The 27,765-nt window shown below is 53.1% G+C and overlaps 1 protein-coding gene across 3 annotated transcripts; it reads right to left on the minus strand.

Moving 5' to 3' along the window:
• Positions 1-3,635: 3,635 nt before the first annotated feature.
• Positions 3,636-24,559, minus strand: CABP1 (calcium binding protein 1). 3 transcript variants are annotated; one of them, XM_032876131.1, is made up of 7 exons: positions 23,823-24,559; positions 11,772-11,951; positions 9,025-9,055; positions 8,595-8,738; positions 7,489-7,598; positions 7,100-7,247; positions 3,636-4,089 (listed from the first exon to the last, which is right to left on the minus strand). In XM_032876131.1, exons 1-7 carry the CDS (start codon positions 24,462-24,464, stop codon positions 4,064-4,066), a joined length of 1,281 nt encoding a protein of 426 aa, XP_032732022.1. In that variant the 5' UTR covers positions 24,465-24,559; the 3' UTR covers positions 3,636-4,063. The 3 variants fall into 3 exon arrangements, with proteins under 3 accessions (XP_032732022.1, XP_032732024.1, XP_032732023.1); XM_032876133.1 differs by lacking the exon at positions 23,823-24,559 and adding an exon at positions 16,556-17,190; XM_032876132.1 differs by lacking the exon at positions 11,772-11,951 and having other exon boundaries at positions 23,823-24,555.
• Positions 24,560-27,765: the final 3,206 nt, after the last annotated feature.

Consider the following 27,765-nt stretch of genomic DNA (forward strand, 5'->3'; position numbering starts at 1 on the left):
GCCTTTTTATTACAAAAGAAGACAAACAGAAAAACACACAGAACAAATGTATAACCTTGTGAATTCTTATAAGGCAAACACCCTTGTAAGCAGCAACACAGATCAAGAAATAGAACTTTGCCAGAAACCCCGGAAGCCCGTCTGTGCTCCCCTCCCAGGCACAGTCCCTTCCTGCCCCCTCTCTAAAGTCAACCATAATTGGGATTTTTATAGGAAGCTTTGTTGTTGTTTTTTTTGTTTTGTTTTTTTAAGGAAGAATTCCCTGTGTTTCTCTACAGTTTTCTCGCCTGAGTGTATACGCCTAGCCACTGGTGGTTAGTCAGTCCCATCTTTAAATTTGGTATCTTTTAAGTCTCTTTCAATCTACATGTTCTCCCTGCATCCCTCTCTTTTTCTTGTAATTTATTTATGGCTGTGGAGTTTCCCAGCCTGGATTTTGCTGGTGGAATACTCACAGTACAACTCAGCATGTTACTCTGTCCTCTGAGTTTTCTGCCAACTGCCCGCTGGATCTAGAGGCATGCCAGACTCAGGTTCTATCCTTTCTGGCAAGGAGGGAGGCAGGGCAGGGCACGTATTCTTCCATCAGGGGCATGGAATGTCTCTTTTCCTCTGTCTTTGATCAGAGCCCATGCTATTAACCACATTGCTATAGAGATGCTTCCCGGGTGTCCTCAGCTGCTCCGTGATTTACTCCACCCACTGGACAGATCTGTCTCCAAAAGCGAGCCTTTTATAGGCACCACTGATTCTGCTGCCATGGGGCTGGCTGACACTTGAAAGTGGCCCTTCAGAGGTCCCACCTGAGCTTCTCCACACTCCAGGGGCTGTGCTGGATGGGGCCCTGCCTCCCAGATGAGTGTCATCTCTGTCTGCTCCTCCCTCCAGCCCCGTTCACCAGGCAGATGGAATTCTACTTCGAAGAGAACCACGTTCTCCCTGACTGCTGGGCCTTTGCTGATGCTGTTGCCTCAACCAGAAACACTCTTCCCCTGCCCTCCTCTGACTGAGCACGGCTGATCCTTCTGGTCCTAGCAAATCTGTCCTTCCCACCCTATCCCCACCCTGCCAGATTACCTTTTACACAGCCCCTCTTCTCCCCAGCTAACCTGGTAAGTAGCCTAGTAAGCGGCAACAATAACATTACACTATACCTGCTTGTTTTCTTAACCGTTTTCCCTGCTAGAGGCAGGGACCCGCTAACATCACAGGACCTGGCGTAGAGAAGGGGGCACAGTAAATGCCTGCCCAATGCATGCTTGCACCAATGAATCACATGGAGGCAAATCTAGGCTCCGACCCAAGGAGCTTTCAGACCGTGAGAGCCCTTCTAAGATGACACACACCCAGTATCACCCTCCAACCACCCCCTGCCCAGGGTGGGTAGTTAAGCAGCTGTGTGGTGCAGATCACAGAAAGAACTCTCACCTGGGTGGCTCAGTCAGTTAAACTACTGACTTCAGCTCAGGTCCCGATCCCAGGGTTCTGGGATTGAGCCCCGTGTTGGCCTCCCTGTTTGGTGGGGAGTCTGTTTCTCTTTCCCATTCCTAGCTCCTGCTCTCTCTCTCTCAAATTAATAAAATCTTTAAAAAAAAGAATTCCCACCTGAGATAGAGTCCATCCAGAAAAGAGTCTTGGTTCTTGGAACACAGAAGAATCTTCTCTTCAAACAATCTTACTAGGAACCACTAAATAAAAGACAAGTTCAGGAGGAGGAGTTTGTGTTTCAGAGCTAGAGGAGGCAGAGGCCCAGCCTCTGGGCTTTCCCTTGTCCTGAGCACTAGGGTTTCTCTGAACAGTGGCCTGCGTTTATTTTCAAGTCGCTTTACCGTAGCCACTGTGTCTGCGATTAGGAGGTTACCACACTGGGGAAAGACGCATCCCAGCTGACACCCTAACTCCACCACAGGAGTTCATCCCATCAGCTGACGGGGTGCCCACAGAAGCCCTCTTTCTATGAAGTAAGTACTCCTCTGGCCCTCCAAGGCCATTGCATTTCTGAAACCATGTAGATCAGAGGGCTCTGGGCCAAGCCAAGCCAAGAGAGGAGCAGGCAGAGCTGCAGGCCTGCCTTTCGAGGCACGGAGCCAAGGGCTTAGTCTCAGAATTGGATTATGAGAGTGAATTTGGAGCTCTCAGTCCCCCTTCCGCCCCGCCTGGCCTCAGGGACACAGGGATTACCCAGGCCTCTGGCCAGGGGTCCTCAGTCCTTCCCACATTCCCTGCCAAGTCTGAGAACAAGGATCCTGCCTTTGCACAGGGAGTTGTCTGCCCACCACCCACTTCCAGCCTTTAGCCCACAGCCTCCCCCAACCCCCACCCTGCTCTGGGAGCATACCTGCCTCCCACGTGTCAGGGATGATTTGTGGTATTTAAATCGTGGCCCAGCAGTTAGAAGGACTCACTTCAGTGCCCTTTCCTGGGGATAAGGCTTTTGTTCCACGAGAATCTACCGCCTGCCTCTAGAGCCACAGCTGGGGAATTCAATGCTTTGGTGAAATTCATATTCTCTGTTCTCTAGCAAAACTATTCATTATGCTTATGTCATGGGCACTCTTGATTTGTTGAGGCTTTTAAAAACCAAAGTGTGGTCCTCGGCTGGCAGCAAGAACACCCCCTGGGATCCTGTTAGAGATGCAAGTTCACGGGCCCTGAATCAGAATCAGAATCACTAGGGTGGGGCCCAGATCCAAGGTTGAACAAAAATCTCCAGGTGACTGTCACATGCTGAAGTTTGAGAGCCACAGGCTTGGGGTACACAGATCCGTCCTACACACCTGTCTGCTTTCGCCCTAACCCTGTCAACGATTCTGGGCAACTTCTACCCACTAACATCTCCCTTAGACTCCTTCAACCTTTCACTGACGGAAATTAGTGACAGTGATGACAAACGGGTCCTCTTTAAGAGTGCCTTGCCCGGCTGTTATGTGAATGGTGACCCTTGGAGAGGAGCAATGCGATGCCCTTCCCGGGGATTTTATTAGCCTTTATTATTCCCCTACTACACATGGGGCTCAGAGAGGGGACATGACTGGCCCAAAGTCACACAGCAAATAAACCCAGGGCCTAACCACTCTGCTCTCCCGTGCCCCACTCTGCCAAGCAGGCGGAGCTGTTAGGACATCTGTTTCACACACACCCTGGGATTTCCTCTGTGGCAAACACCTTGTCATCGCTTCCTCAGGAAAGCCTCTGCTGACCTCCCCAGAGGATGCCAGGCCTCCTTTTTAGAGCCGACTACAGGTCCCTGCATTTTTCTCTCAGAAAAGCATCACAATTTGACCCATGTATTGAATTACTTCGTGTCTGTCTTCCCGCCAGGCCGGAAGCTCCAGGAAGACAGGAAGTGGGCAGACCCTGCTGGACGCTCACCCGGGATCTATTCTCCTTTTCTTAGAGTCTGACTTTGCTTGGGGCAGCTGGGTACCCAGCCGGATCACTAGCTCCCCCAGGCTCCCCTCCAGTTAGAGAGGTACGGAGGCTCTGGCTTCGGAGATGACAGTGGGTCCCTAACAGTGCTCAGTAAATGCACGTTGAATGCAGGACTATGGGCCGGCTCTGGGCTCAGAGGTGGCACTCAGGAAATACGCATCGTCTGACCAGACCCAAGAAGCAAAAGACCCCCACAGCTGCCCTTGCCTTGGAAATACTTTTATTGGTTCTGAGAGAACAGGGCTGTGGCGAGCTGGGATGGGCACAGAGCGAAGGAGGGCGGCGAGAGGCTTTGCCCCGGGGCAGACATGCTGTGTGGGGGCTGCTGGCGGGCTCCCTGGCCCGCCCCGCCAGCAGCGGCTGGGTCCATGGCACTTGGCACCCGGCGTCACCTCTGCCGGCTTGGCACAGGGGCCTCCTGGGCGGGCGCCCCCCCTTTCCAGTTGCAGGAGTTGTGAGTCTTTCACAGTGCGGAGGGGTGGGGGTCCGGGGTGGGCACCTCCCCGGGGTGCAGGCAGGCCCCGTCCACCAGTCCATCCTGGGCTCTCGGCAGCTGCGGCGGGGTGAGGCGCGCTCCGGCTCCTCTTCTCCCACCAGGGAGCTTGGCAGTCCTGGAGGGGCCCTTGCGGCCTCAGCGGGACATCATCCGGACAAACTCTGCGAGGGCACAGGACCAGGTGGGGAGAAAACAGCAGAGTCATGCCCAGCTCAGGCTGCCCCTTCCAAGTCTTCTCCGGATCCGAGCCCCCCACCCCACCATCACCACTGCCCCGCTGGGCCCCTCCAGCCATTCAGCTTCTTCCAATCCATCTTGTGCACAGCAGCTGGCGGGGGCCTGTCTCATCTACCTGGCCCCTCTGAAACCTCTCAGGGCTCCCCATGGGAAAATGTCCAATATCCTGTTGCTGGCCTCAAGGCCCTCCATGCTGTGGCCCCAGCTGATGTCTCTCTCTCATAGTTCATTCCCCCCCAACCCCCCACCCTTGCCCCGCACTCCAACCAAGCCGCTCTCCCTGTCAGGGCAGCTGGCCCACTCACTCTCCCTCCACCTCTCAGCTTGCCTACAACCTGTCTCTTCTCTCTCCTTTTCCTTTTAACTAGACTTGATTATTTGGAACAGTTTTACGTTCCCGGCAAAATGATGCAGAAAGTACAGAGTTCCCATCCACAGGGGGCATGCCCCACCCCTGCGCAGCCTCCCCTACCATCACCATCCCGCACCAGAGAGGGACAGGTGTTACAATCAATGAACTGACACGGATGTGTCATTACCCAGAGGCCACAGTAACACTCAGCTTCCCCCTCGATGCTGTCCATTCTGTGGGCTGGGGCAAATGCGTAAAGATGCGTATCCACCACTACAGGGTCCTACAGAACAGCCTCACGGCCCTAAAACTCCTCTGTGCTCCGCCAGCTCAGCCCTCCCTCCCCCTAAACCCCTGGCAACCACTGATATTTTCATCATCTCCATAGTTTTGTCTTTTCGAGAATGTCATACAGTTGGAATCATGCACGATGTAGCCCTTTCAGATTGGCTTCTTTCACTTAGCGATATGCACTTAAGATTTCTCCGTGTCTTTTCATGGTCTGATAGCTCATTTCTTTTTAGTGTGAATAATACTCCATTGTCACAGTTTATTATCCACTCACCAGCTGAAGGACACCTTGGTTACTTCCAGGTTTTGGCAACTGTAAATAAAGCTGCTATAAACATCCGTGTGCAGGTTTCCGTGTGGACGTAAGTTTCAGTTTATTTGGGTGAATATCCCTTCCTTCTTTTTCACCTGGTTGGTCCTACTCGTCCCTTAGGGTTCTACTGATTTATAGCCCCCTCCAGGAAACGTTCCTTAATACCCCCACCAGCTTGGCACAGATGCCTCCTCTGTGCCCCACAGGTTGCTGTATTTTCCCCAAAACAGCATGCACTATACTGTTGGCTTCTGTTTTCCTTGCTGGTCTTGGGCTCCTCAAGGTGGATCCCGGCATATGGTAGGTGTACAATACAAGCTGGAAGAATAAACGGGGGATGCTGGGCTTGTAGGGAAGGGCCATTGTCTTTTGAGGGGGGCACTACCAGGACACAGGGTGACCTGGAATTTTCAGATCTGGTGGCAGCAAAGCCTCCTTTCCATGTAGCCACACTCTCTTCAAACTTGGAGTCTACCTGCTCCTCAAGAAAGACACCCCAACCTTTGTGTTCTGGATACACTCACACTCCAGCGCATGCTTATCTTGACTTTCTGCTCAGAATGCCATTTCCTGGAGTAGAGAGTCAATGTTTTACCATATTTTTGCCCTGCATCCCATAGTTGTCCTGAATGGCATCACGCAGTGTGACATAGGTGGTGGCTGAGATTCCAGACCTGGCATAAGATCCAGCTCTGTGTCTTAATAGTGAGGCGATCTCAAGCAAGTCGTATGACATCTCTGAGCCTCAGAGTCCTCCTCTGCATCATGAGACAGTAAGAGTGCGATCCAGAGAGTTGTTGTGAGAATAAAATGGAATAATATATGGAAGTGTACTTAGTACAGTGACTGGTACATAACGTGTATACAATAAATGATAACTATTGGGGTTATTACTGATTTATTAAAAAAAAAACACTTTTACTGAGCATTAACTATGTGCCAGGTCCTGAATTATGAGGAAATACAGAGATCAGAGATAAAATGTTCTTCTCTAGAAGTTCTGTCAAGAGGAGATACAGCTAGCACTTGAGAGACAGTGTGAAGAATGAGAGTGAGCCTGAGGTGTTATAAAAGCCCAGGAAAGAGGAATTCAGCCTGGAACCAGTGAGGAAGTGCCAGAGCAAGACCCACTGCTGAGTCTTGAGGGGTTACAAGAATTTAGTCCAGGCAAAGAACAGAATAAAAAGCATCCTGACCAAAAGGACAGAGCATCCAAACGAGAACTTGGCAGGATCGTGGACCACAAGTGCTGGGGTTTGGCTTTAAGGTGGAGAGTGAGTGAAGGAACAGCAGGATCTGCGACTGGGGAGGTGAGATGCGGCCAATCTCAGGGGGCCTGAGTGTCAGACTGAGGAACGGGGTGGTCCGAAAGTAGCTAGTGTGGATGGAAGCAGGAGTAGGTGGACAGATAAATGCGTAGAGATGGGTGGGGTCAGTAGACACAGGGATGGATGGATCGATCGATTGCTTATCGATGAGAAGATGGATGTAGATGGGGAAATGACTACAGATAAATCAACAGAAGTGTGAGTAGAGGCATAGATGGTGGGTAGAGACATAGAGATACGTGAATGTATGAACAGAGACACAGAAGTATAGATGTATGGACAGACAGATGTACATGGGTGAGTGGATACCTGTAAGAATGTACAGAAGAATGAACAGATGCATAGACAAATCTATAAATGCATGAATGAACGGTAGTATGGATAATTGTTTAGAGACAGATGAGTGGATAGACACCTGGACACACGAAGAGATGGATGAATGAACATATGGAGAGATTTGGCAAGATGGACCAATGGATGGGGGTAGGGAATGAATGGGAAGGTGGATTACAGGGATTCGTGGTTGGAGGAGTAAGAGAATGGAAGGGTAGGAGCATGGACAGTTGGAATCATGATGGATACACAGCTGGGAGTCTCCACGGATCATCACTACTGCCTTGGCTTATCTTCCATATTCAAGCCCCACCTACCTTCAAAGTCTACTCGTCCATCCCCATTGAGGTCCACGTCTCGGATAATTTCCTCTATGTCTCGGTGTCCCACCTGATGACCCAGGAGTTTCCTCATGGCCTCTCGCAACTCACTGGTGCTTATCTCCCCATCACCATTGGTATCAAACTAGAGAGGGCAGAGAGGAGAGAGGAATAGCTACAACGTGGGGAATGTAGAATCAGATCCCAATGTTGGGCTCCGTTTCCAGCCTCATTGTCCCCCCCCACATCCCCCAAAGACCCTTCTCTGTCCAAGCTCCTTCCCCTAGAATGTGATCCAGGGCTTGGATTTCTCTTGAAGTAACCATGCTGGAGGTGGAATTCTAACAACCCCTGCACTCCTGGCCTGTCCAGTGCCCATTACTCACCTCTCGGAAAGCATCTCGCAGTTCTTTCACTCCAATCATATCTGCTGTTTCTGCCAGGAGTTTAGGTCCCATTAGTTCTACGAAGTCATCAAAATCCACATGGCCACCCACTGGAGACAGAGGAAAGGGCTATGTTATCCATCCAACCACTCCCCATGTCTAGGCAATGGAAGGCACTGTGAACCCCTCCTTGACCTATCTAGTGCCAAGTCCAGGGTACAACCAGAGGCCAAATGAGGACAGAGAGGTGACCATGGACAGGTAGGTGGTCTGTCAAAGAATGGCTAAGGGGAGTGGCCAGGGTTAGGCCAAGGAAACCAGTCAGGAGGTGGACAGAGGTAGATACAGATGAAAGAAACAAACACTGGGGTAGAGAGACGGGCAAAGAATTTCAGAGACAGAGAGCCAAAGACACACAAACAGAAAGGCAGAGAAAGGAGAAGTTAGGAGCACCTGGCCCACTTGTCCCAAGCTTTACTCTTGTGCCAATGGAAAGTCAACTCCAAGACACCCCAGCAGGTAGGAGTGCTGGAGAACTGACTCCCCCCCACCCACAACTTCTTTCAGCCAGTGACTTAATACCTGGCTGGGGAGGTGAGGGCCCTAAGTTCAGGGCACGCACGCTGCATGGACTCCGGGAGCTGCCTAGAAAAACAGACTTGGCACTCGCCCTGCTAGCCGGCTTGAGAGACCACTTCCTGTGGCCTCCATCTCTTCATGGTCTCACCTCCCTGCTCCCTCCTGACGCTTCCCTTCACCCTCACATAAATTGCTCGCACTCAAACCCTTGCTTCTGGGAGAACCCATACTGAGACAGAGAGCAACACAGGAGAATAATAGAGGAATAATATGCCTTCTGCTTAACAGTCCCCGTGTGCCGCCCAAGTGCGGGACTGTTTGGCAGATATGCCCTCACAGACTTCCTGTGCTCCTCTCATTTTACAGTTTACACCTGAGAAAAGAGGCTCAGAGAGGCTAAGTGGTTTGCCCCAGGTCACAGAGCCCAGAAGAGATGGGCCCAGAACCGAGCCATGGGCCCGTGTGACTGCAGAGGATAGGGGTGGCGGGGACAGGAAGGGAAGGAGGTGCACCATGGAGGGACTCACGGTTCATGTTGATCTGCTGGGACAGCTCAATGAGCTCCATCTCGGTGGGCATGTAGCCCATGGTCCGCATGCAGTTGCCCAGGTCCCGACAGTTGATGTAGCCGTCCTTATCCTTGTCAAATTCTCGGAAGGCCTCTCGGAGCTCTAAGCAAAAGAATAAAAGTGGGCGTGGTTGAATGAAAGAAGAAAAGTGGGACCCACGGAGCCTCCGGGCAGAGGTGGCCTGAGTGCCCACCGGCCAGGACAGCCAGACCCTGGAGCCGCTGGGACTTCCCTGCTCTGACCCCTGGCCCCGTAGAGAATGCCCAGCCCTGGATCAGGCCACGTCCCCAGGAGACCAAGGTGTCTCTGCCTTTCTTCGCAGCAATCTTCCTTCCCTCACCTTTCTGGACTGCTGAGCAACCCTTTCGCCTTAGGGGCTGGGTCTTACCTTCAATTTCCTCTGGCCGCAGTGATCTGTCCTGAAACAAAAGAACATGTTCTGTTAGCAGCTGTGAGGTGCCTGGACATCACAAAATGCCCAACCTGGGGACCATCCAAGCGACAGCAACCACCGGGTGGGGAGAGTGCCTGGACCATGTCTTTGAGGGAGAAAAGTACAGCCCCACATCTCCCACAGACACAGGAGATACCCAGGGACCCCAGAGCCCCATCGGTGTTCCCATTCCAGACACAAGAATGTTGTCAGGGAACAGAGTTGGTCTGGAGGCAAAAACCTGTAAATAAAGCAGGGTGGGCGGGTTGTTGTGGTCACAAAAGAGAGAAAGTCTGCAAGATAAGGGGAGAAGGGCTGGAGGGACAGAAAGCTGGGACCAGACAGGATCCCCAAGAGAGAGGAAGAGGAGGAGGAGGAGCCACAGGTGTGGAGGCAGAATTAGGGCTGTGCCCTGCTTCTTGGGCATGGCCCACCTCCTCCAACCTGACCCCATCCTACACCTTGCCCCGTACTGGGACACAGCATAGGACCCTGGGGGCTGCCAGGGCCGGTGGCTGCCGCCGGGGTCCAAAGCACACATCTCCAGCTTCGAGCCGTGCCTAGGTCTCCTTGGGGACTCCAGGAAGCCCTGGGTCTAGGCATCTGAACAGATGGCAGAAAAGTCTCCAAAGAGCAGCCCGGAGGATGCCCCCGGGGTAGGCTCTGGCTGGTGAAGTGCCAGCTACCCCAGGCCTTCCCAGGAGGCAGGCATACTAGCATGAGCTGCATGCCTACCAGCAGGACCTGTTCCGTAGGCTCCAAAACTGGTGCCCAGGGCTCATCCGTCCCAGGCGTCACAGCTCTATGACTTTGGGTGGGAGAGTGTGCCCAGCTGAGGAAGCACATGCCAGCTGGGGGCACACCTAACATGAACATAGACACACAGGCAGGCCCCGGGCAAGCCTGAGGCATCTCAGCTGTGCACATAGGCAGACCCTGACCTTGACCCAACAGGGTCAAGGCAGGCAAGAGACAACTTCTGCCCACCCATTGTAAACTGGCCCCAGAGCAAGAGATGCCAGCTCCGGAAACTCTCAGAATCTTCTAGAAAGGGGCCACTGAGGGACGCCTGGGTGGCTGGGTCAGTTAAGCTTCTGCCTTTGGCTCCGGTCATGATCCCAGGGTCCTGGGATCAAGTCCTGCATCAGGCTCCTTGCTCAGTAGGGAGCCTGCTTCTCCCTCTGCCTGCTGCTCCTGTTTCTGCTCCCCCTGCTTGTTTTCTCCCTCTCTGACAAGTAAATTAAAAATTTTTAAAAGGCGGGGGGGCCTGATGAGCAACACCTTGGGTGGCCAAAAATGATGGTTTTTGCAATGCCCCATACCCCCAGCAAGTGCAGTGAGCAAGTACACAAGTGTATGCGTGCACACACCCTAGGACAAGTCATCAGACCTGAGTCCTTTCCCACCCTTCAAGCCTCAAGCCACCTCCCACTTACTCTAAGACCTGGCTCTGCAGGACTGGAGAAGAACAGGTGCTGCTGACCCCCACTGCAGCCCCCTCCCCTTCTTGCATAGCCGGAGCCAGGGAGCAGGAAAGCCTTGCTCCATGTGCCTCTGGCAGAGCTGTTCCTGTAGAGTCCGGGTGGCTGGCCCTCGGATCGCCCACTCCCCTCATGGAGCAGTGGGGGTATGTGAAATAGAGCTGGGGATGCCCATCAGTGTGACAGGGAAACCATGAGCACCATTCCCAGGGGTCAGATGGGAAGAGCACACATGCACACTCCTTTCTCCCCAACATCTGTGGTCTGGGAGAAGAGGTTGACCTCTGGAGTCAAACACAAGTTCCAAGTCCAGATCTGATACTTCCTAGCTGTGGGGCCTTGGGCAGGTCACTTGAGCTCTGTGAGCCACAGTCTCCTCATCTGTAAAATAGGTTAATGACAGTACCCATGTCACAGGGACTTTGAGAGCCTCCCAGGAGACAAGATAAGTAAAGCGTGTCGCATGCAGCATTCAGTAAGTAAACCTGCAAATGTTTGTGTCTGTAACAACATCATTATGACCCTCCTCCCTGTGACTGTTCAGACATCTGGAAGAGGCTGCCCGGACATAGTAGCCACATGAGGCTATTGAGATTGGGACCAGAAAGCAATGAAATGAACAATTCACTCAAATTGCAATAGCCACGTTTCAAGTGCTCAATAGCCATGTGTACGTAGTGGCTACTGTATTGGGCAACACAGATCAGAGACTGTTTCCCCCACTGTAGGAAGTTCTCCTGGACAGGCCTGTGTACTCAGTACTGCTGTTAAGAGAACAGGAAGCCTTGGAGTCAGACTCCCCAGAGTCAGATCACCCACTAATTGTTATCCTGAGCACGTTTGCCTCTCCAACTCATTTTCCTCATCTGTAAAATGGGGATGATAATAGGACTTACCTCTCGGAGTTGCTCTGAACCTTACAAGAGGCAATGCAAAGCTCTTAGCACAGAGCCTCGCACAGAGTATGTGCTCAAAAAAACAAGCAAGCAATAAAACAGAGAATGTCACCTGTTCGTTACTTCTTGCCAGTGGACGTGGACTCACCAGTGTTTTGCAACCATGGGTGGGAAATTTTGGGGGGCGGGTTTGCAAGTTGAGGGCTTAGGAACTATCCATGAGGGCACACGCTTTGTTGCAGACAGAGCCCCTCTTCTTCCCAGCACCTCCTCACGCCCTCTGAAGCCAAGTTCAGTGCGGCTCCACGGGGGCCAACTTACGTACAGGCTGCCTGTTCTCAGCGAAGCCCTTGCGCAGGAAAATGCAGGCAGGGCCCAGCAGGTTGTGCATGACAGCGCAGTTCTGGGCCAGCATCAGGAGCGGTCCCGGGAGCTCACTGCTGGCTGCAAGCCCCTCCTCACTCGTCTGCACCACCGCGTAGCTGCTCTTCTCCTCCTGGCGCATCTTCAGCCGGCACCCAGCAAATACAAAAGAGAGGCAGGGGTCACCACCCTGTCCCACTGGCCCTCCTGGCCTCAGCCTGGCTCCGGGTCCTAGAAGGCGCTCTCCTCAGGAGGAGACCCTTGAGAGTCAAACAGCGGGGTTCGGAGAGCTCTCAGGATGCACGGGAGGCAGGAGTCAAATCGGTTCAACAGATGGAGTCTCATCCTTGACTGCCACAGACGCTCCGGGGAGAGCTGGGGTGACACCCGTTGTGTGGCACATGGGCACACACTTGCTCACGACACATACACACACAAGATCACATGCTCACATGCACGTGGAAGCTTACAGAGAGAAGGGGGTGGAGGAGGGCTTCTGCTCCAGCCAATGGGAAGTGCTCACTCAGAGACTAATGAGTACCGGCCGTGGCCAAGATGCTCTTGAACAGATTTGCTGCCCTGCCCCCACTGGACCCCACTGGACACAGTGAGGACAGTCCGAGCTGGGACCACACAGAGCAGGCTCACGTAGGCTGCTGGACTGACAGGCGCCAACACAGGGGCCTCGCTGATGGAACCAAGTAGGCAGGGGAAGAGGGCAAAATGGAGGCTGTCAGTCCCCTCTGAAGGGGCAGCGCTATTTAACTCAGTCCAATGTTTCCTTCTGATTTAAAGCACTGGCTGGGCCAGGCAAAGCCCATCTGTGGGTCACATTCTTCCCAGTTTGCAGCCTCAAGACTAGACACTATCTGCCCCCAGCAGCTCTCCTTCTTCCCCCTCCCGTCTGTCTCTGGCTCTCCGCCCAGCTTGCCCGACCTCTAGAGGCTTAGGCAGGGGCCCTCTCTGCTTACCGAATATAGCTGTGCTCCCAGGCCCTGGCCCTCCCCTCCTCCTCTGTAATGGTTCCCATGCAGCTATAAAAAGTCAGCACTGCTCACAGACCGTCCCCTTAGGACAACTGCAGCATCCAGACACAACATTCTATTCCACGCTGGCCTCCCCAGGATGCCCAAGGCCCCCCAGCATCTAGGACAGGGCACTCTGCCTTCCGTCCTGAGCTTGGATGCCTCCCTTCAGTGTGAGGATTTGGAGGCAAACCTTCCCAAGAAGAAACAGAGCAGCTAAACCTTGGAGGGCTGTCTTTGTCCTTGAACCCCAGAGCTGCAGACCCTACCCTTCCATCCTGTTGCCAGGACCCTCCAGCTTACAGAAGGTCATGCCCAGGAGAAGATCCTGTGACTGAGGGGGTAGCCTGTCCTCCCAGGCTGAGAAGAAGAACCAGCTCCCCGCCAGCTTACCTCGTCCTCCCCCTCCTCTCGTGCCTCTTCTCCTCAAAGACCCACACTCTGGGGCTACAGACTAGACTCCCTCCCAATTTCCTAAGCCTCTTCTAGGCCTAGAGAGGGAGGAGTAGTATCCTGGTTCAGACCCTAGGTGAAGGTCCTCAGTGCAAAGCCCAAGTTCGATGAATGCAGGAAGGGTGGGTCTTCAGTGGTCTCAGAACCTGAGAGAGGTCAGAGAGACCAAGGGCCATTCTGGTTTGATGTCTAAAAGAGTTCGGAGCCTCGGTGACACTCGCACAGGCTTCCAGGACGCAGGCTAGAGGCAGGGCAGAACCAGAGAGACTTTCCCAACTGGGAGGCTGGCTAAGAGGAAGCCCGGGAGTAGAGAGTGGCTGGACCCCAGAGGCAATCTCCCGAGATGTGTGTAGAGAATCAGCCTTTTCCCTTCTGGCTGAGTCTCACACACTTGGCTCAGAGCGAGCACAAGGCAGGAGGGAGGAGGCAGCAGGCAGCATAGAACTCTGAAAGGCCACTTAGTACGCTGGCTTTGGTCTCCAACAGTCTTGGGGACAAGTTCTGGCTCTGCCGCTTCCTTGCGATGTGACCTCGGACAGGTAACTTCACCTCTCTGTGCTCGTTTCCTTCTCTGCCCAGCGGGGAACAACGTGGCCACTTGCGGGATTCTTGTGAGAAATAAGTGAGCTACTGCATAGTGCCTGGAGTGTGCTTAGAGCCGAACACATGGAGTTGCCATGGGAATGACAATGACGGTGATGACGATGGTGGAGATGCAACATGAGAGATGCTGGGAGCCAGAAGGCATTTACTGCTGGCTCCAGAGGAAGTGGGAGAATATTTGCCAATCAGGGAAGAACTGAGAAGGGATGGAGAAGAACGTGTTCCCACGAAGGAGGCACCAGTGGTGGCTGGGGAATTTCCACTGCGTCTCTTGATCATAATACCGCCTGGCACCAAGTTGCCCAGGGAGGCTGCTGTTCTTCCCCGGCCAGTGATGGCACCTGACAGCCTGGTCCTGCACTGTACAGAGCCCACAGCAGGCCGCCTCTCCCCGTTCCTGGCTCCCCGGTTACCACACTCAGAAGCCAAGTGGGCAGCAGCCCACAGGCTGAGAGTGTCTCCTGGCACCAAGGGGACATCTCCCGAGTGTAGCATGGCAACAAGAGGGGTCAGCTGGCCTCGTGACCCAACAGCTTTCTAACAATGCAAGCCAGCCAGGAGAAGACAGGTCAGAGCTCTCGCTCCCCAAAGGTATTCAAGGACGGGTTAAATGAGTAAGGGCTTGGCAAAGTCGGGGAGGGAATCACTGTGGTGAATGGGAATCCAGACGACCTGTAAGGTCAGATGCAGGAATCTATGAAAAACACTTCTGACAGCAGAAAAGAGAGAGGCAGCCCCTTAGGGAGGTTGAAATACAAATCAAATACCAGCTATGGATTCACACGGACTAGCATTTCAAAACTCTCAACTCCGCGTCCACTGGGCTGTGTGGCCTTAGGAAAGCTCTTATCTCTTAAGTCCAGCTCCTTTCTGTAGAAATAGCCAGGAGAACTACTTGGTGGGAAAGAGCAAATGAGATCAGAGACGGCGGGTGTGTTGGAGCTGTCCAGAAGAAAGCAATTATTACTGTCACAAACAAACACGACATTGAGTGCAATGTGCTTTACTGTCTTTTACCTTATTCCACCAACTTAAACAAAACCTCTCCTATTTTCCTTTTTCCTTCCACCCCTTCTCCGAACACCCAGGGTGGAAAAATTAGGACCATGATGTCGGTAACACTAGCTGACATTTACCAAGGACTCTGTTCCTGGCACTGTGCACAGCACTTTATTAGCTTCCACCCCATTAGGAGGTAAATAATAGTATTCCCACTTGGTGGTCTGGGGAATTGAGGCCCAGGGAGGTCAAGTAACTTGCCCAAGGTCACACAGCTGGAAAGGAAGGATCTGAGAAGTGTGGGTCTTAAGCACTCTGTGGGGTACGGGGGAGATGGGCGGGGTGGGGCAAAGGGACGCTGCCTGTTCTAAGTTCACCTCTTTAAGCTCCGGACAGAACTCCAGGGGAAATGCTTTCCCCCTGGTCCTCTAGACTAATTCAGATCAGTTCCTGCCTCTCTGCAACAGCATGGAGGCCACCTGTGGTGCCAAAGGCTCCCCTAAGATGACAGATGATGTGGGTTGTATGCAGAGAAGCAGTCAACCCTCAGAAGGATCCAAAGGACCCGTGAAGATTAAAGAGAATTTGATGTGAGCAGCTTAGCTAAACGAGGAAGACGATGAGCAGAAAAGCCCGGAATGTCCTAAATTAAAAAGACTATCGAACCGAACCAGGAGGTGGTACGGGGTTAGGGGCAGAGATGCCATTAGTTAACCTGAGACCTTGGGTAAGTCACTTTACCCCAGTGGTAATCAAATTCTTTGACTGGAAAACAATAGAACTAGAGGAAAACATTGCTATCTTTCCTTCTTCCTTTAAATAATATCCATGAGTTTCTTCTCCAGCTTGACTACAGAGGGCTAGAAACACAGGCAGAGCCTACTTGAAACAAAACCGGATAGATGTAAGCCGAGCTTTGCATAAAAAATGTTTTGGAGGTGGTAATTTGCTTTCCAAAAGGAATTCTTGCAAAAGCATATTATCCTGGTGTATAAGCAATAATTCCACATCAAAAAGCGACTTACAGACACCTTTGCTCAACATCCTATTTCTCAGTGAAAACAATCCGGGGCTCTGAACCAGCCTGGTCCTAGTTGAGATTCTCTGACCGGATTCAGGAATTACTGAGGGTAGCAGGACATATCCCAGTAGCAATGGGATCTACTTCAAGACCCACAAATCAGAAGGCTTAGAGACCACCACAGAGAAAACCAGAGACTCTCAAAGAGATGAATGACACCCACCCCCGCCCCCGCCCCCTCCCGCTGGCACCCTACAGCTGGGAAGGAGCGCTGCAGGGTCAAAAGCCCAGATCAACTGTCTTCCTTTTCAGCAGCCCCAAGGGGGTCCACCCACTCACATTCTATGGACCTGTGCTTGTCCTTTTATGGCCCAGAAACTGCCTGGTTTCTTTCCTAAATCGTGTGCTAATTCCCAAACACAGCCCCCCATGTAGCTATAAGTCCCAACTTAAGCTCAGAGCTTAAGACACAGAAAACCGGGGGACTGGAGGGAATCTGGAGGTGGGAACAGGGACACAGCTCTCGACAAAACCCGTGAAAAGGATAGCAAGCTTCAGATGCCCACCCCCTCCGTCCCCAACTCTGGGACAGATGGCAAGATGCCCCCTTCCCCTGCCCCTGTCTTGGGAACTCCAGAAACATACCTTCCTTGAGAGATTTCTCAGTGGAGACTTGACACAGTTGCCCATCCTAAGCTGAGGCAGCCCCTCTCAGGATCCCCCGGTCCATGAAGGAGGCTCCTGGGGACTAAGAGACCTTAGTCCCTGTCACGGCCAACCCCAGCCTCTCTCTGCCTGCGCAGCTCTTCCTCCTGGCCCGTTCTGAGCCCTCTCTCTTGCGCGCGTGCTCTCTTACTCGTCTGCCTGCTCCTGCTCTCTGATTTTTTTTTTTTTTTTTTTTTGGTGGATTGTGTGTGTGTTTGTGTGTCTGGGTTTAACTTTCTGGACACTTTCTTAAGGAGATGAAGGCAGGAGGGGAGGAGTACAGGGCACAGAGAAAATCGCCTGGGGAGCTGATGGCAGAGGGCAGCAAGCTGGGGAAGGCTGCCGGATCATCTACATCAGATTAGAGCTCAGTCCTCTCTCCGGTTCATTTCCCTTCCCTCAGCCCCTCCTCTCTTGCTGCCAAATCTGCAGGGAGATTGGTTCAGGGAGGGGGGCCCAGAATGGCAGCTGCAGCTGGGAATGAGGCCAGCAGACCCAGAAGGGGAAGCAGGCTAGTTTGGGCCACCAAAGCCAGGTTGCCTTCCAGCTCCCAGCCTTGTATGTACATACACACACACACACACACACACACACACACATCTGCGCACAAACATGCATAAGCAAGCACTCAGGGACAGAAACACATCCTAACTGTCCCCTGGCAATTGCAGCTGGATTGAGAGCAGGCAGTTCCAGTTGAGGGCCTGGAAGATCTTGTGACATCCCCATCACGCTCCATTTTTCACACTTGCTTCGTCACTGAAATGGGATGAGGCTTCGGGGCTGGAAGAAGCACAAGCTGAGCCAACAGCGGCGAGCAGATCCTTCTGCTCCCTTTGCTACTCGGGGTCTCTCCAACCCAAGAGAAACCAAAAGATGGCGATGAGGGGGCCTGATGGAGGTAGTGCTGGTGTGATGGAGGGCTGCCAACCTTCAACAATCCTCTGCCCAATCCCAAGCGAGGATCTTTCAAGGCTTCCTTGGGCCGCAAAGCTGAGAGGCCGCCCTTTGCAAAGTGGTCTTCAAGGTCCCACGACTGGAACTTTTTAGGTGAGTGGCTCTTCCTCGTCCCTCTTGGTTCTAGGTCTAATGAGAACTCATCTTCAGCCTCAGGTGTCACACCCAAGACCTACAGCCCCAGCCAGATGACCCAGGACCGGAGGTGTCCCTGTTTCCCGGCAGCCAGCTTCTCCCAGCAGGGGGCGCCAGAAAGGGCATGGGAAGCCGAACTCTCCCCGCCCCTGATAGAACAGTCCTCGCATGCAGCACTGAGAGAGTTTTCAGTACGGAGAGGCTGCTTTTCCACGGACTTTTTGTCCAGCTTCGGTGCCTGGTCAGAAGCTCCATTAGGGGAGTGGGTGGGCGCTGCCCAGAAGGTACCACAGGCTCCCCGCTCCCAGAAAGCCGTGGGAGGAAGTCCCTGGATAGCTCTTGACGTCTGTGCTGCTGCTGACGATGGAACGGTTTCATCAGGAGAGTTACTCAGCAGCCTTGTTTGGACCAAACCTCCAGAGGAGGTGCGAGAAGGAGGGGCAGCCCCTGAGGACAGAGGGAGGAGCCTGGGGTGGTGTTGACGCCCAAAGGGCAGGAAAGACACTGGGGAGATGAAACTGAAGAGTGAGCAGCTAATATAAGTGCCTTCTCCAAAGATGTGTTCCTCCACAAGGGAGCATGAACCAGACTCTCTGCGGGACTGGGGGTCAGAGTCATGAGACTCAGATGCGTGAGAAGGGACAGCAAGCCGGGGGTTGAATCCTGGCTCTGTCACCAGCTTCTGACTTCTCACATTCCAGAGCTTCTGTTTCCTTGCCTGGAAAAAGGGGTTTCCCCTTATCTTGCTTATAAAGCAAATGTGGGCATGTACCTGGCGCACGATAAATACTCATGAGTAGTCTTAAAATGGAAAAAAGAAGTATCGTTTGTCCAGTTATATATGGGCCAGGCACTGTGCCTGGCTCTGGGAATGCTGTGAGGAGCAAGATAGGCATGGCCCTGGCTTTCAGGGGGCTTACATTCCAGCAGGCAGGCAAGAGCTGTTAAAGAGTTATGAATGCACTTACTGAATCACGTTTCAGGTAAATGCTATGAAGGCGGAAGGAAACACAAAACCTCCAAGAACGTGAGACAGAAGAAGGTGACTTAGTCTGTAGGGGATCAGAAAAGACTTGGAGGTCAAGCCTGGGAAACCAGCCATCTGCAGACTCTTGACAAGCTGGGACTCACCAGGGACCCCAGAGGGAAGTTGGGTTAGGTTCCAGGTACAAACCCAATTCATATTAACTACCTGGGCAGACATATGGAAAGGCAGCACAGTGTCAAGCAGAGAGTCTCAGTGCCAGCGGCAGGTGACTCTGATTTAATAGCTGCAGGTGAACTCTGGACATGGGTGGTGGTTAGTGCTCTGGGTTATTCTAATCTGCAGCCAGTGTTGAGGACCACAGACACGGATGCTAAGAGCCTGCAATGTAGCGGTAGACAGACCTGGGTTCAAATCTTGCCCTGCTGTCTAGCAAGCTGTATGACCTTGAGGACTTGTGAATCTCTCTGTGCCTCAGTTTCTTTATTAAATGGGTACACTAATAACCCTTCCCTCCTAGGGCTGTTGTGAGGAGTTAATGAGATAATACACACAAAGGGCTTGGGCACAGTGCCAGCCACCTAGAAGGTGCCCCTTTCAGCCCAGCATTGGTCTTAAAGGGCCAGCTGCTCCCACCTCTCCATACTCAGCGGAACACCCACTCCATCAGACCTGGTGACTCCTGCCCCCTGCAGGCCAGCCCCGATCACAGCACCCGCTTGCCGACCTTGGAATATGCCTGTCCTTGGAAGCAGGAGACAGGAAACAGCAAAACCAGAACCCCATGGAAAAGTCATGCACTTTGAATAAATCCCACCCTTCTTTACAGGGAAGGATGCTGACCCTAGCTTAGGCTGAAGGCAGCAAGGGACTCAGGGATTCAAACTCAGAGCTTCCCTTAAACTGGGCAGGTCAGGCCGAGGTAGTCCTAAGTGACAGGGATAACTGCGATCTGGAAGAAACAGGTGGCTTGACCTTTAGCAGCATTTTTTAAAAGGGCTGAATGGTAGGGGCTTCTCTAAGGAGCAAAGCACATCACATAGCCCCACCTTCCTGTCACTCATCAATGTGGCAGCAGCCCCTGGGCCTCCGGAAGCCTATACTTCGAGTTCTGGAATGGAATAATAGGATCAGAGGGATGAGAAGGATAAACCCGGTGCTGATTATTCCTGATTAGGAGGGAGGCTGGTCTCCAGCCCTGATCAGTTCTATCACCAGTCTTCAAACTTAGATGACGCCCAGGGTGAACACACTCAGGGAAAGCTGGGTCGTAACCTGAGAGGTGCTTTGTGGATGCTTCTGACAAATAGGAAACACTCTCAGGTGACTTCCTAACCCAACCGGTTCTTTAGAGATCACAGTCCTGTCATTTACTTACTGTGTGGCCTTTAGACAATCCACTTCCCCCCTCTTGACACTGTCTCCTCATCTCTAACATGGAGGGTGAGAATGCCAACCTTCATGGGTGGCTGAGAAGATACTAGGGCAATTGTTCAATGAGGTCTCGTCTGAGGTCTCAAGCACCCCTTTTGCTTCCCCCACACAGCCAGAGTCGAACGCAGCTGTCCTGGAGGATTCTGCAGGATTGATATCAACCCCAAGCTGACCTCTTTCCCCTTCCCCAGGCACCAGGGGAAAGGCAATAGGGTCTTCTCACCCAAGTAGGGAGAGAGACTTGGCAAGGAAAGAGTGAATAATATACACAGCCCTCATCCTAGGAACACAGGCTTAGTATGATAGAATCTATTAGGACCAAACTCATGTCTTTCTCCCTCATCTAAGCTATAGGAATTAAGATACCTCCGCAGACCAGAGGTTAGAGATACTCGTCATTCATTCACCTATTAGATACTGTGATCGTGTTATGTGCAAAGCAGCTTGGGAATTGGGATAGTCTATTCAAATCGGGAGAGATGTCTCTAGAGCTAGAAAAAGGTGAAGGATGGGACAGAGATGTGGGTTTTAAACACATATGCCTCTTCTACAAGGGCTGTTTCTTCTCTAGCTTAGAGTAAGGAGCAGAAAAACTGCTCTTAAAATAGTTTTACAAGTCCCAATGCCAAGAGGTGCCCCAAATCATGCCTATTCTGAGTTAATGTCTGATGCCACATCTCTCTAGGCTGCTAGGTGACATGTCCTGAGCTGGCCATGCAGAGGGTACTAGGGAAGGTCCCTTGTCATTCAGCTCCTTCCTTTAATGGCCTTTCTCACCTGGCTCAGAGACAGCTTTCAAAGTAACTTACACAGGTCCATATTCAGTCACTCTATTAATAATATTAATGAAGGCTGCCCTTTTTCCCAGAACCTACTGGACCCAGACCATTTGACATAGTTAATCTTGTGTGGCCCTCGTCAATAGCTCTGCAAGGTAGTTTTTGTCAATCTCATTTCTGGATGAACAAACCCAGACCAGAGAGAGAGAGAGGGAAGAGGCCCAAGGTCACAGCAATGGGAAATGACAGCACTGGGACTGGAACCTACAACTCTACTTTCTCCCAAGCTACCATGTTATGACTTCAACTCAAAACCACACCATCTGCCTGCAGGCAGTAAGTGTGCTCTGGGAGGTCACTGAAAGGATCTTAATTCCTGTTCCCCCTAGTATGGGAGTCTATCTTGGTCCCTTCAGTGTCACTTTGAGCACTAGCTCTCCTTGACCACATTACAAATTGAAAGAAGGTCCTGGACAGCACTTGGTAGTTAATCAACAATAACAATGACAACAACAACAACAACAATAGTAACTAATATCAATGGAGCCCTTGCTCTGGACCATGCACTGGCCAAAGTCTGTATATACCTCCATGTCCCATTTAATTCCCCCAAAACCCAGTGAGGTACTATGATTTTCCCTATTTTGCAAATAAAGAAACAGAAGCTTAATGAGGTTAAGCAATTCACTTAAGATTAAGAAAAAAAAAAAAAAAGACCTTGGGAGACATGAGAAATAGACCTCCCCAGGACTGTTTTGCCTTAAACAGATTTCTATCTGATGGTTTCCATATTCCTGATCCCATGTCCCTTTTCTTGGTCCTGGCCCAGTCTCTAAGAACAGAAATCTCAGTGCAGAGAAGGGAAGGAAAGACAAATTCCCCTCTGTCTCAGGAGACCAGAGACTCTGACCCAAAAGTCTCAGGCTGGGTTGTCATTGCTGTTCAACCAGATGCCTTAGAGCTGTCAGCAGGAAGCCCAAACCCAACGTGCTGAGCTTTACAGAAAAAGTCTGCAGCTCCAGAGACCAGAGCTTCCAGAGGGAGGTGGTAAATATTTGATGGGACCTTCCAGCTCTTCCTGACTCAGGTGACCCTGGTGACATTTCAGAACACTGGACTGGAGGACAGTCTTCATTAATGACTAAGAAAGCAGAAGGAGGAAGAAAACCAGGTAGCTGAAATGCTCTGAGCTCACAAAGGGCCCAGGCAGGCAAATTCTGTTAAGACTGGAAAAAGAAGAGCCTCTTTTTCTAGGAACGAAGTCATGTTAGCAACAAAATGAATAACCAGAAAGTGAGTGATTCTGTGTGAGTGACTCCCCCCTTACAAACTGCTAGACTATAAGCTCCCAATAGCCAGAAGCCCATCTGTCTTTTTCACTGGTGTCTCCCTCATGTCCCGCAAGTGCCTGGGCAAAGTAGGTGCCCCCAAATATCTGATACACGTTTGACCAGATGTCACCAATTCCACAACCCAGACCCGCTCCACAGACCCCCGCCCAGACACCTGATCCCTCCTACCTCGTACATAAGCCACCTCCATGAACTTCCATCACGACACGTCACTGCCCTAACGCCCAAAGCTCTACCTCCACATCTCTACTCTGGAGAACGGCTTCCAGCTAACTCTGCTAACGAGGGCTCCCCACAGGAACAAAGCCACACACCGCTGCCCTGTCACACCGCACAGCAGCCCCGCGCAACCCGAATCCACGTGCAGCTCCTTCATGTCAGACCTCCACCGGCCTCTGCCGCCACGGAGTAGTATTTTGAAAAGGGATGTGCGGATCTGAAGCAGAACACATATGGCCTCCTTGGAATCCTGACCCTGCATGGCGAGCCAGGAGCCTCAAACGGCTTCCCTACACTACATCCTAGCACAGAAATGCTCAGGGTCCCCTCTTCCTCCACACACCACGCAAACTCTGCCATCAGACCTCTGCATTACTCCCTCCTCGGCTACTGCAGAACGGCCTCAACCTGTGCCAATGAGTCTGAATTAATTATGGGCTCAGAACTAGAGTCAACCCTGGCTTTGCTCAGGAGTTCACAGCTTCCTTTCTGCAAACCTCCCTCCCCAACAGCACACCCCAAAGTGGATTAGACCTGGATGAGAGGACAGAAGCTCAGCTTTCCAGGACTCTTGAGAGAAAAGCCTAGAGGAAAGAGAGTAGCCACTGGTGACCCCTTAGTGACTTTTCTGACCCTAGAATGCATATCGACTCAGGCGAGGCTGTTATTATTCCACGTCCTGCGACCTGACACCTGCCCAACCGCCATCCTAGTGACATCCCTGGAGTGACAACCTCCTTAAAACACCCCCAAAGTACCGATTTGAGCCCCAGCTCTGTGTAGCCCTTCCTTGCCTACCCAGACGTCTCTCTTTTCTCATATTTTTGAGTCTCCATCTAGCTCTCCTAACTTTTCCCAGATCTCTGGGGCCACCACAGCCCATGACTAGCGTCCCCCATCCCCAAGCAAGGCTGCGTGCCCTGAGGTCGTCATTCTTATGCCCCAGACTCCAAACCCCTTGCTCCTTTGGGTCGCTCACTGGCAGTCTTGACAAGAGACCAAAGAAGTGGATTTGGCGCCACCTGCTCCGAGCGCCCCTGCTGACCCCTGCAAGTCTCCGGACGGTTTGCGGCGGTCGTTCCCTTCCAAGACTGGCCTGTTGTGACGGGTGGAGGGCGGCGAGACGCTGGTGCCTCGCCCAGAAGAGGCCCGGAGCGTGGACAGCGCACAGGGTGCTGAATCAGGCACGGGGGAGGAGGAGTGCCGGCCAGGGCGCAGGGCTGCGGAACGACTACAGGGAGCGTGACCGGGGGCCGCGGGCAGCGGGAGGAGGGCTGTGGGCGCGCAGCCGTGCCAGGGTCCCGAGCGCCTTTCCCGGGAGCGCGGGCGGGAGGCGCGGCCCTTACCTGGCCGAAGGCGGAGCTGAGCATGGGGCGCAGCTGGTGGAGGAACGGGTCTGCCTCGGACGCGGCGGCTGGAGCGGAGTCCCCGCGACCCGGGGCTCGCAGCGAGCCCCGGAGGCCAAGCGCCGGGGACAGCCCCCGTTCCTCCCCATCCCGCCCGCGGGCCGGCGGCAGCGGCGACGGCGGCGAAGGTCGGGACGCCGCGGCCGGCAGCGCCTCCCGGGGCCTGCAGTGCGCCTGGGGGAGCCCGCGCCTGCTCCCCCGCGCGCCCTCCTCTCGCGGTGCCGGCCGGCACAGGGGCCTCCGCGAACTGGGGTCCCCGGACGGCGGCGGCGTGCCCGGGCCGGTGCCGGGCAGCCGGCGGCCAGGCAGCCCTGGCTCCCGGGCAGGGCCGTGGCGGGGAACCCGGCTGCCCCCGCTCGCCGCCTTCAGCAGCGACGTCTTGGACTCGCTTTTGGCGATGTGCGAGCTCATCGCGGCGGGGCCCGCGCTCGCATGGCCCGGCGGGGGCGGCGCGGTGCGGCGCGGCGCGGGGCCCCCGGCGGGCAGAGAGCGGGGCGCCCGGCGGGAGCCAAGCCCGAGGACGCGCTGGAGGCGGGCGCCGTCCCCCGGCCGCTTAAATGCGGCCCCGTCGCCGCCGCCCATGTGACAGCGCAGCCTCTACGCCCGGAGCCCCGAGCTTCCCGGCGGCTGGCGGTGCGGATCTGGGGGGGCCGCCGGCTGTCCTCGGAGAGCCCACCCCCGGCTCCCCGGCCGCCCAGGTACCGCTGCGCCCCGCCCCTTTCCCCGCCCCGTGCTCGAGGAGCCCCGCTTCCGGGCGGCCCCTGGCGGCGGAGGGGGCACTGCGGCGCCGCGCCGGGAGCGCTAGGGAAGGGGCTTGGCAAAAGGCCCCAAAGATGCCCGGACCTTGGTGGCCGGCAGTGCCCCTTAACACGCCGGGGAGACTCCCACAGTGACCCGGAGCCGCCGGAATCTCCAGAAATGCGGGCGGGGTGCACTCCCCAGGGGGTACAAGTTGGCAAGGAGGAGGTGCGGTAAACTGGCGACCTAAGGAGGAGGAAGGCACTCTATGACGGCACTACGTGCAGACACCGGAGCCAGGATGGCGTGGAAGGACACTGCTGGAAGGAGTGTCTAAGGGGTACTTCACCCACTCCAGCACCGTGGAGTGCGACCAGGATGTCCCTGGTACAACAGCCAGAGAATTCTGTTTTCAAAACAGAAGAGAAGCCAGGTGGCATCTGTATAACCTGGACTTTGCAGGGCCTGGTGATCACCGAGTTTCAGGTAGGACCCATTTGCTGCCCCTCCAGCTGTTGTCCCCCCACCCCTGCGCACCCCACCTCCTCCTTCTTCTAGATGTTAGAAAAATCCCTGCTCTCAGTGAGTAGCCCAGGAGCCACACAGGCCTGGTCTGAAACTCAGATCCTAGCTCTGCCACTTACCATCTTGGGTAAGTGTCACCAACCTCTCTGAACCTTGTTTTTCTCTTCTCTTAGATGCAGGTAACAACCCTAACCAACTCCTTGGTAACATCCAATGACACCATGCACGTAAAGGGCCCTGGCCGAGGACTTGAAACAGAGTACACAGGGAGCTGGTTAGTTCCCTTCCCTCTGCACCTCATGAGGCCCCATCTGCCACTCTTGTCTAGTAATGGGATACTTGAGATTTGACGGGGGTGGGGGGATGGGGTGTGAACCTCCCAGGCTCTCCCTGTTCTGGTCTCTGGTCCTGATGCCATCCATGCATGAGAATCGGGCAAATCTGGTCACCGCTTGGCCTCAAAAGGACAGATGGACAGATTGCCAATATGCTACACTTCGACCGTGCCAAGGGTGCCCACTGCCTGTTTCTTTTACGTCTCCATATGCAAGGAATTAAGAACAACAAACAAAATGGGCCAGAAAAGCAACTGCCAGAGGCCAAAGCGAACAAGAGCAGTGTGGCAAATCTTTCCCAGCTCACCCAGAAGGGCCCGAACTGCTGAATCAAAGCCACTCGGGCTCCTGAGGCACACACGAAGGCAGGCTGGGGTGCAGCAGCTGAGAAGCCCCACCGCAACATCCGCTCCAGTATGAAGGCTGTAGAGGGCCCATCCTCTCCGAGTTTGGGGTCAATGTCTTACCTGTTCCAGCCCTCAGAATAATAATCTGTGTTCAGTCAGCAAGTGGACATTCTGTATAAATCACAGCAGAGAAAATACCTTATCAGACTCCCTCAGGAGCTGACACAGGAGGCAGTGGGCAGAAGGGTATTCCAAGTCCATGCTGTGCCACTCTTGGTTGTCTTTCTGAAATTCCCTGAGTAGTCGCTTTTTTTTTTTTTTAAGATTTTATTAATTATTTATTTGACAGAGAGAGATACAGTGAGGGAGGGAACTTAGGCAGGGGGAGTGGGAGAGGGAGAAGCAGGCTCCCCGCTGAGCCCAGAGCCGGATGTGGGGCTCTATCCCAGGACCCTGGGATCTCGACCTAAGCGGAAGGCAGATGCCCCCCCCAAGTATACTTGACCTCTGTCACCAAGCAATTTCTGAAAATGTGACGAACCCAGTTGCATCACCTATGATATTAAATAAAAGCAATCAAGCTAATGCTCGTAGAACAAATGGATGAAACACTTGCACTCAGATCCTGGATCATCCTGGATATATGCCAAGATTCCATTTCATTTGTAAAATGGGCTAATTTGTTCATTCACTTAAGGATTTCTAGAACCAGGCACCACGTTAGACACCTGGGACAGAAAGATTCATCCATTCATTCAACGAACACTTGAGTGCCTGTCATTTGCCAGGCACTGTTCTAGGTACCACAGACATGGTGAGAGAATCTCTCTCCTCAGTGACAAATGAACAACTATATAAACGCGTGGGAAATCAATGGTGACAAACTGGTGGCGTTTAGTGCTGTAAAGAGAAATAAAGCAGGTAAGATAGGAGGGTGTAATGCAGGGTGATTAGGGAGGACCTCTCTGGGGACGGGACATCTGAGCAGTAACCACAGCGGAGTGATGAACAAGCCATGCATGCATCCAGGGGAAGAGCTTTCCTGGCAGTGGGGAGATGGTTCCTAAGACCCGAGGAGAAAACAGCTTGGCATATTCAAGGAGAAGCAAAGATACAAATGGGGCTGGAGTGAGCAAGGGGGTGAGTGGTACAGATTAAATCAAAGGGGAAGCAGGGGCCAGACAGCCGACGGCTTCGGGTTTTTTCTAAGTGTGAAGGAAAGCTGCTAGTGGGCTTGTGGTAGAGGAGGGGCATATGGTTGTTTACACTGTTAAGAGATCATTGGCTGCTTTGCAGCAGGTCCTCTGTTGGACAGCAGTGTGGCAACGTGGATCCAGTCAGGTGCTGTCACATGGAACAGGTGGGACAGGATGGCGGCTTAACTAGAGGTGGTAGGAAGTGGTCAGATTCGGGAGATATTTAAAGAATGGCAGTGAGATTCATTCCCTGCTCTCAAGGAATTCACAGAAAAATCAAAAAAAGGATGAAAGCCACTGTAATGTAATGGGAGACAGGCAATAAGGGAATGCCACGCTGAGTATGAGAGCACCAAAACAGAACCTTTAGGGGAGCTGGGGAAGGCGTTGGAGAGGGTGACATTTGAGCTGTGTCTGGAGAAATGAAATTCCACCAGGTGAATAAGGAAGGTAAAAGGAAGGTCATTCCAGGCAGAGGGAACAGCTTCAGTGAAGGTCTGGGAGCATGAGCCTGCACGGTGTGTTTGGGAATCATCTGGGGACTGAGGGTGGGGGTGTGTGTTGAGGGTAGTGGACAAGGGCTGGAAGACTAGCCTGTAAAGGTGCTTGGAACTAAACTGCGAAGGAATTTGAATGTGACATTCAGGCGTGTGTCCTTTATTCTATCAACAACAGAGAGTCTTTGAAGGTTTTGCAGGTATATACAGGACACAGGCAGAACTGTGTTCTGATGCACTGCGGA

The sequence above is a fragment of the Lontra canadensis genome, unplaced genomic scaffold (assembly GCF_010015895.1).
Source record: "Lontra canadensis isolate GAN:19392208 unplaced genomic scaffold, GSC_riverotter_1.0 scaffold58, whole genome shotgun sequence".
NCBI classification, from domain to species: domain Eukaryota; kingdom Metazoa; phylum Chordata; class Mammalia; order Carnivora; family Mustelidae; genus Lontra; species Lontra canadensis.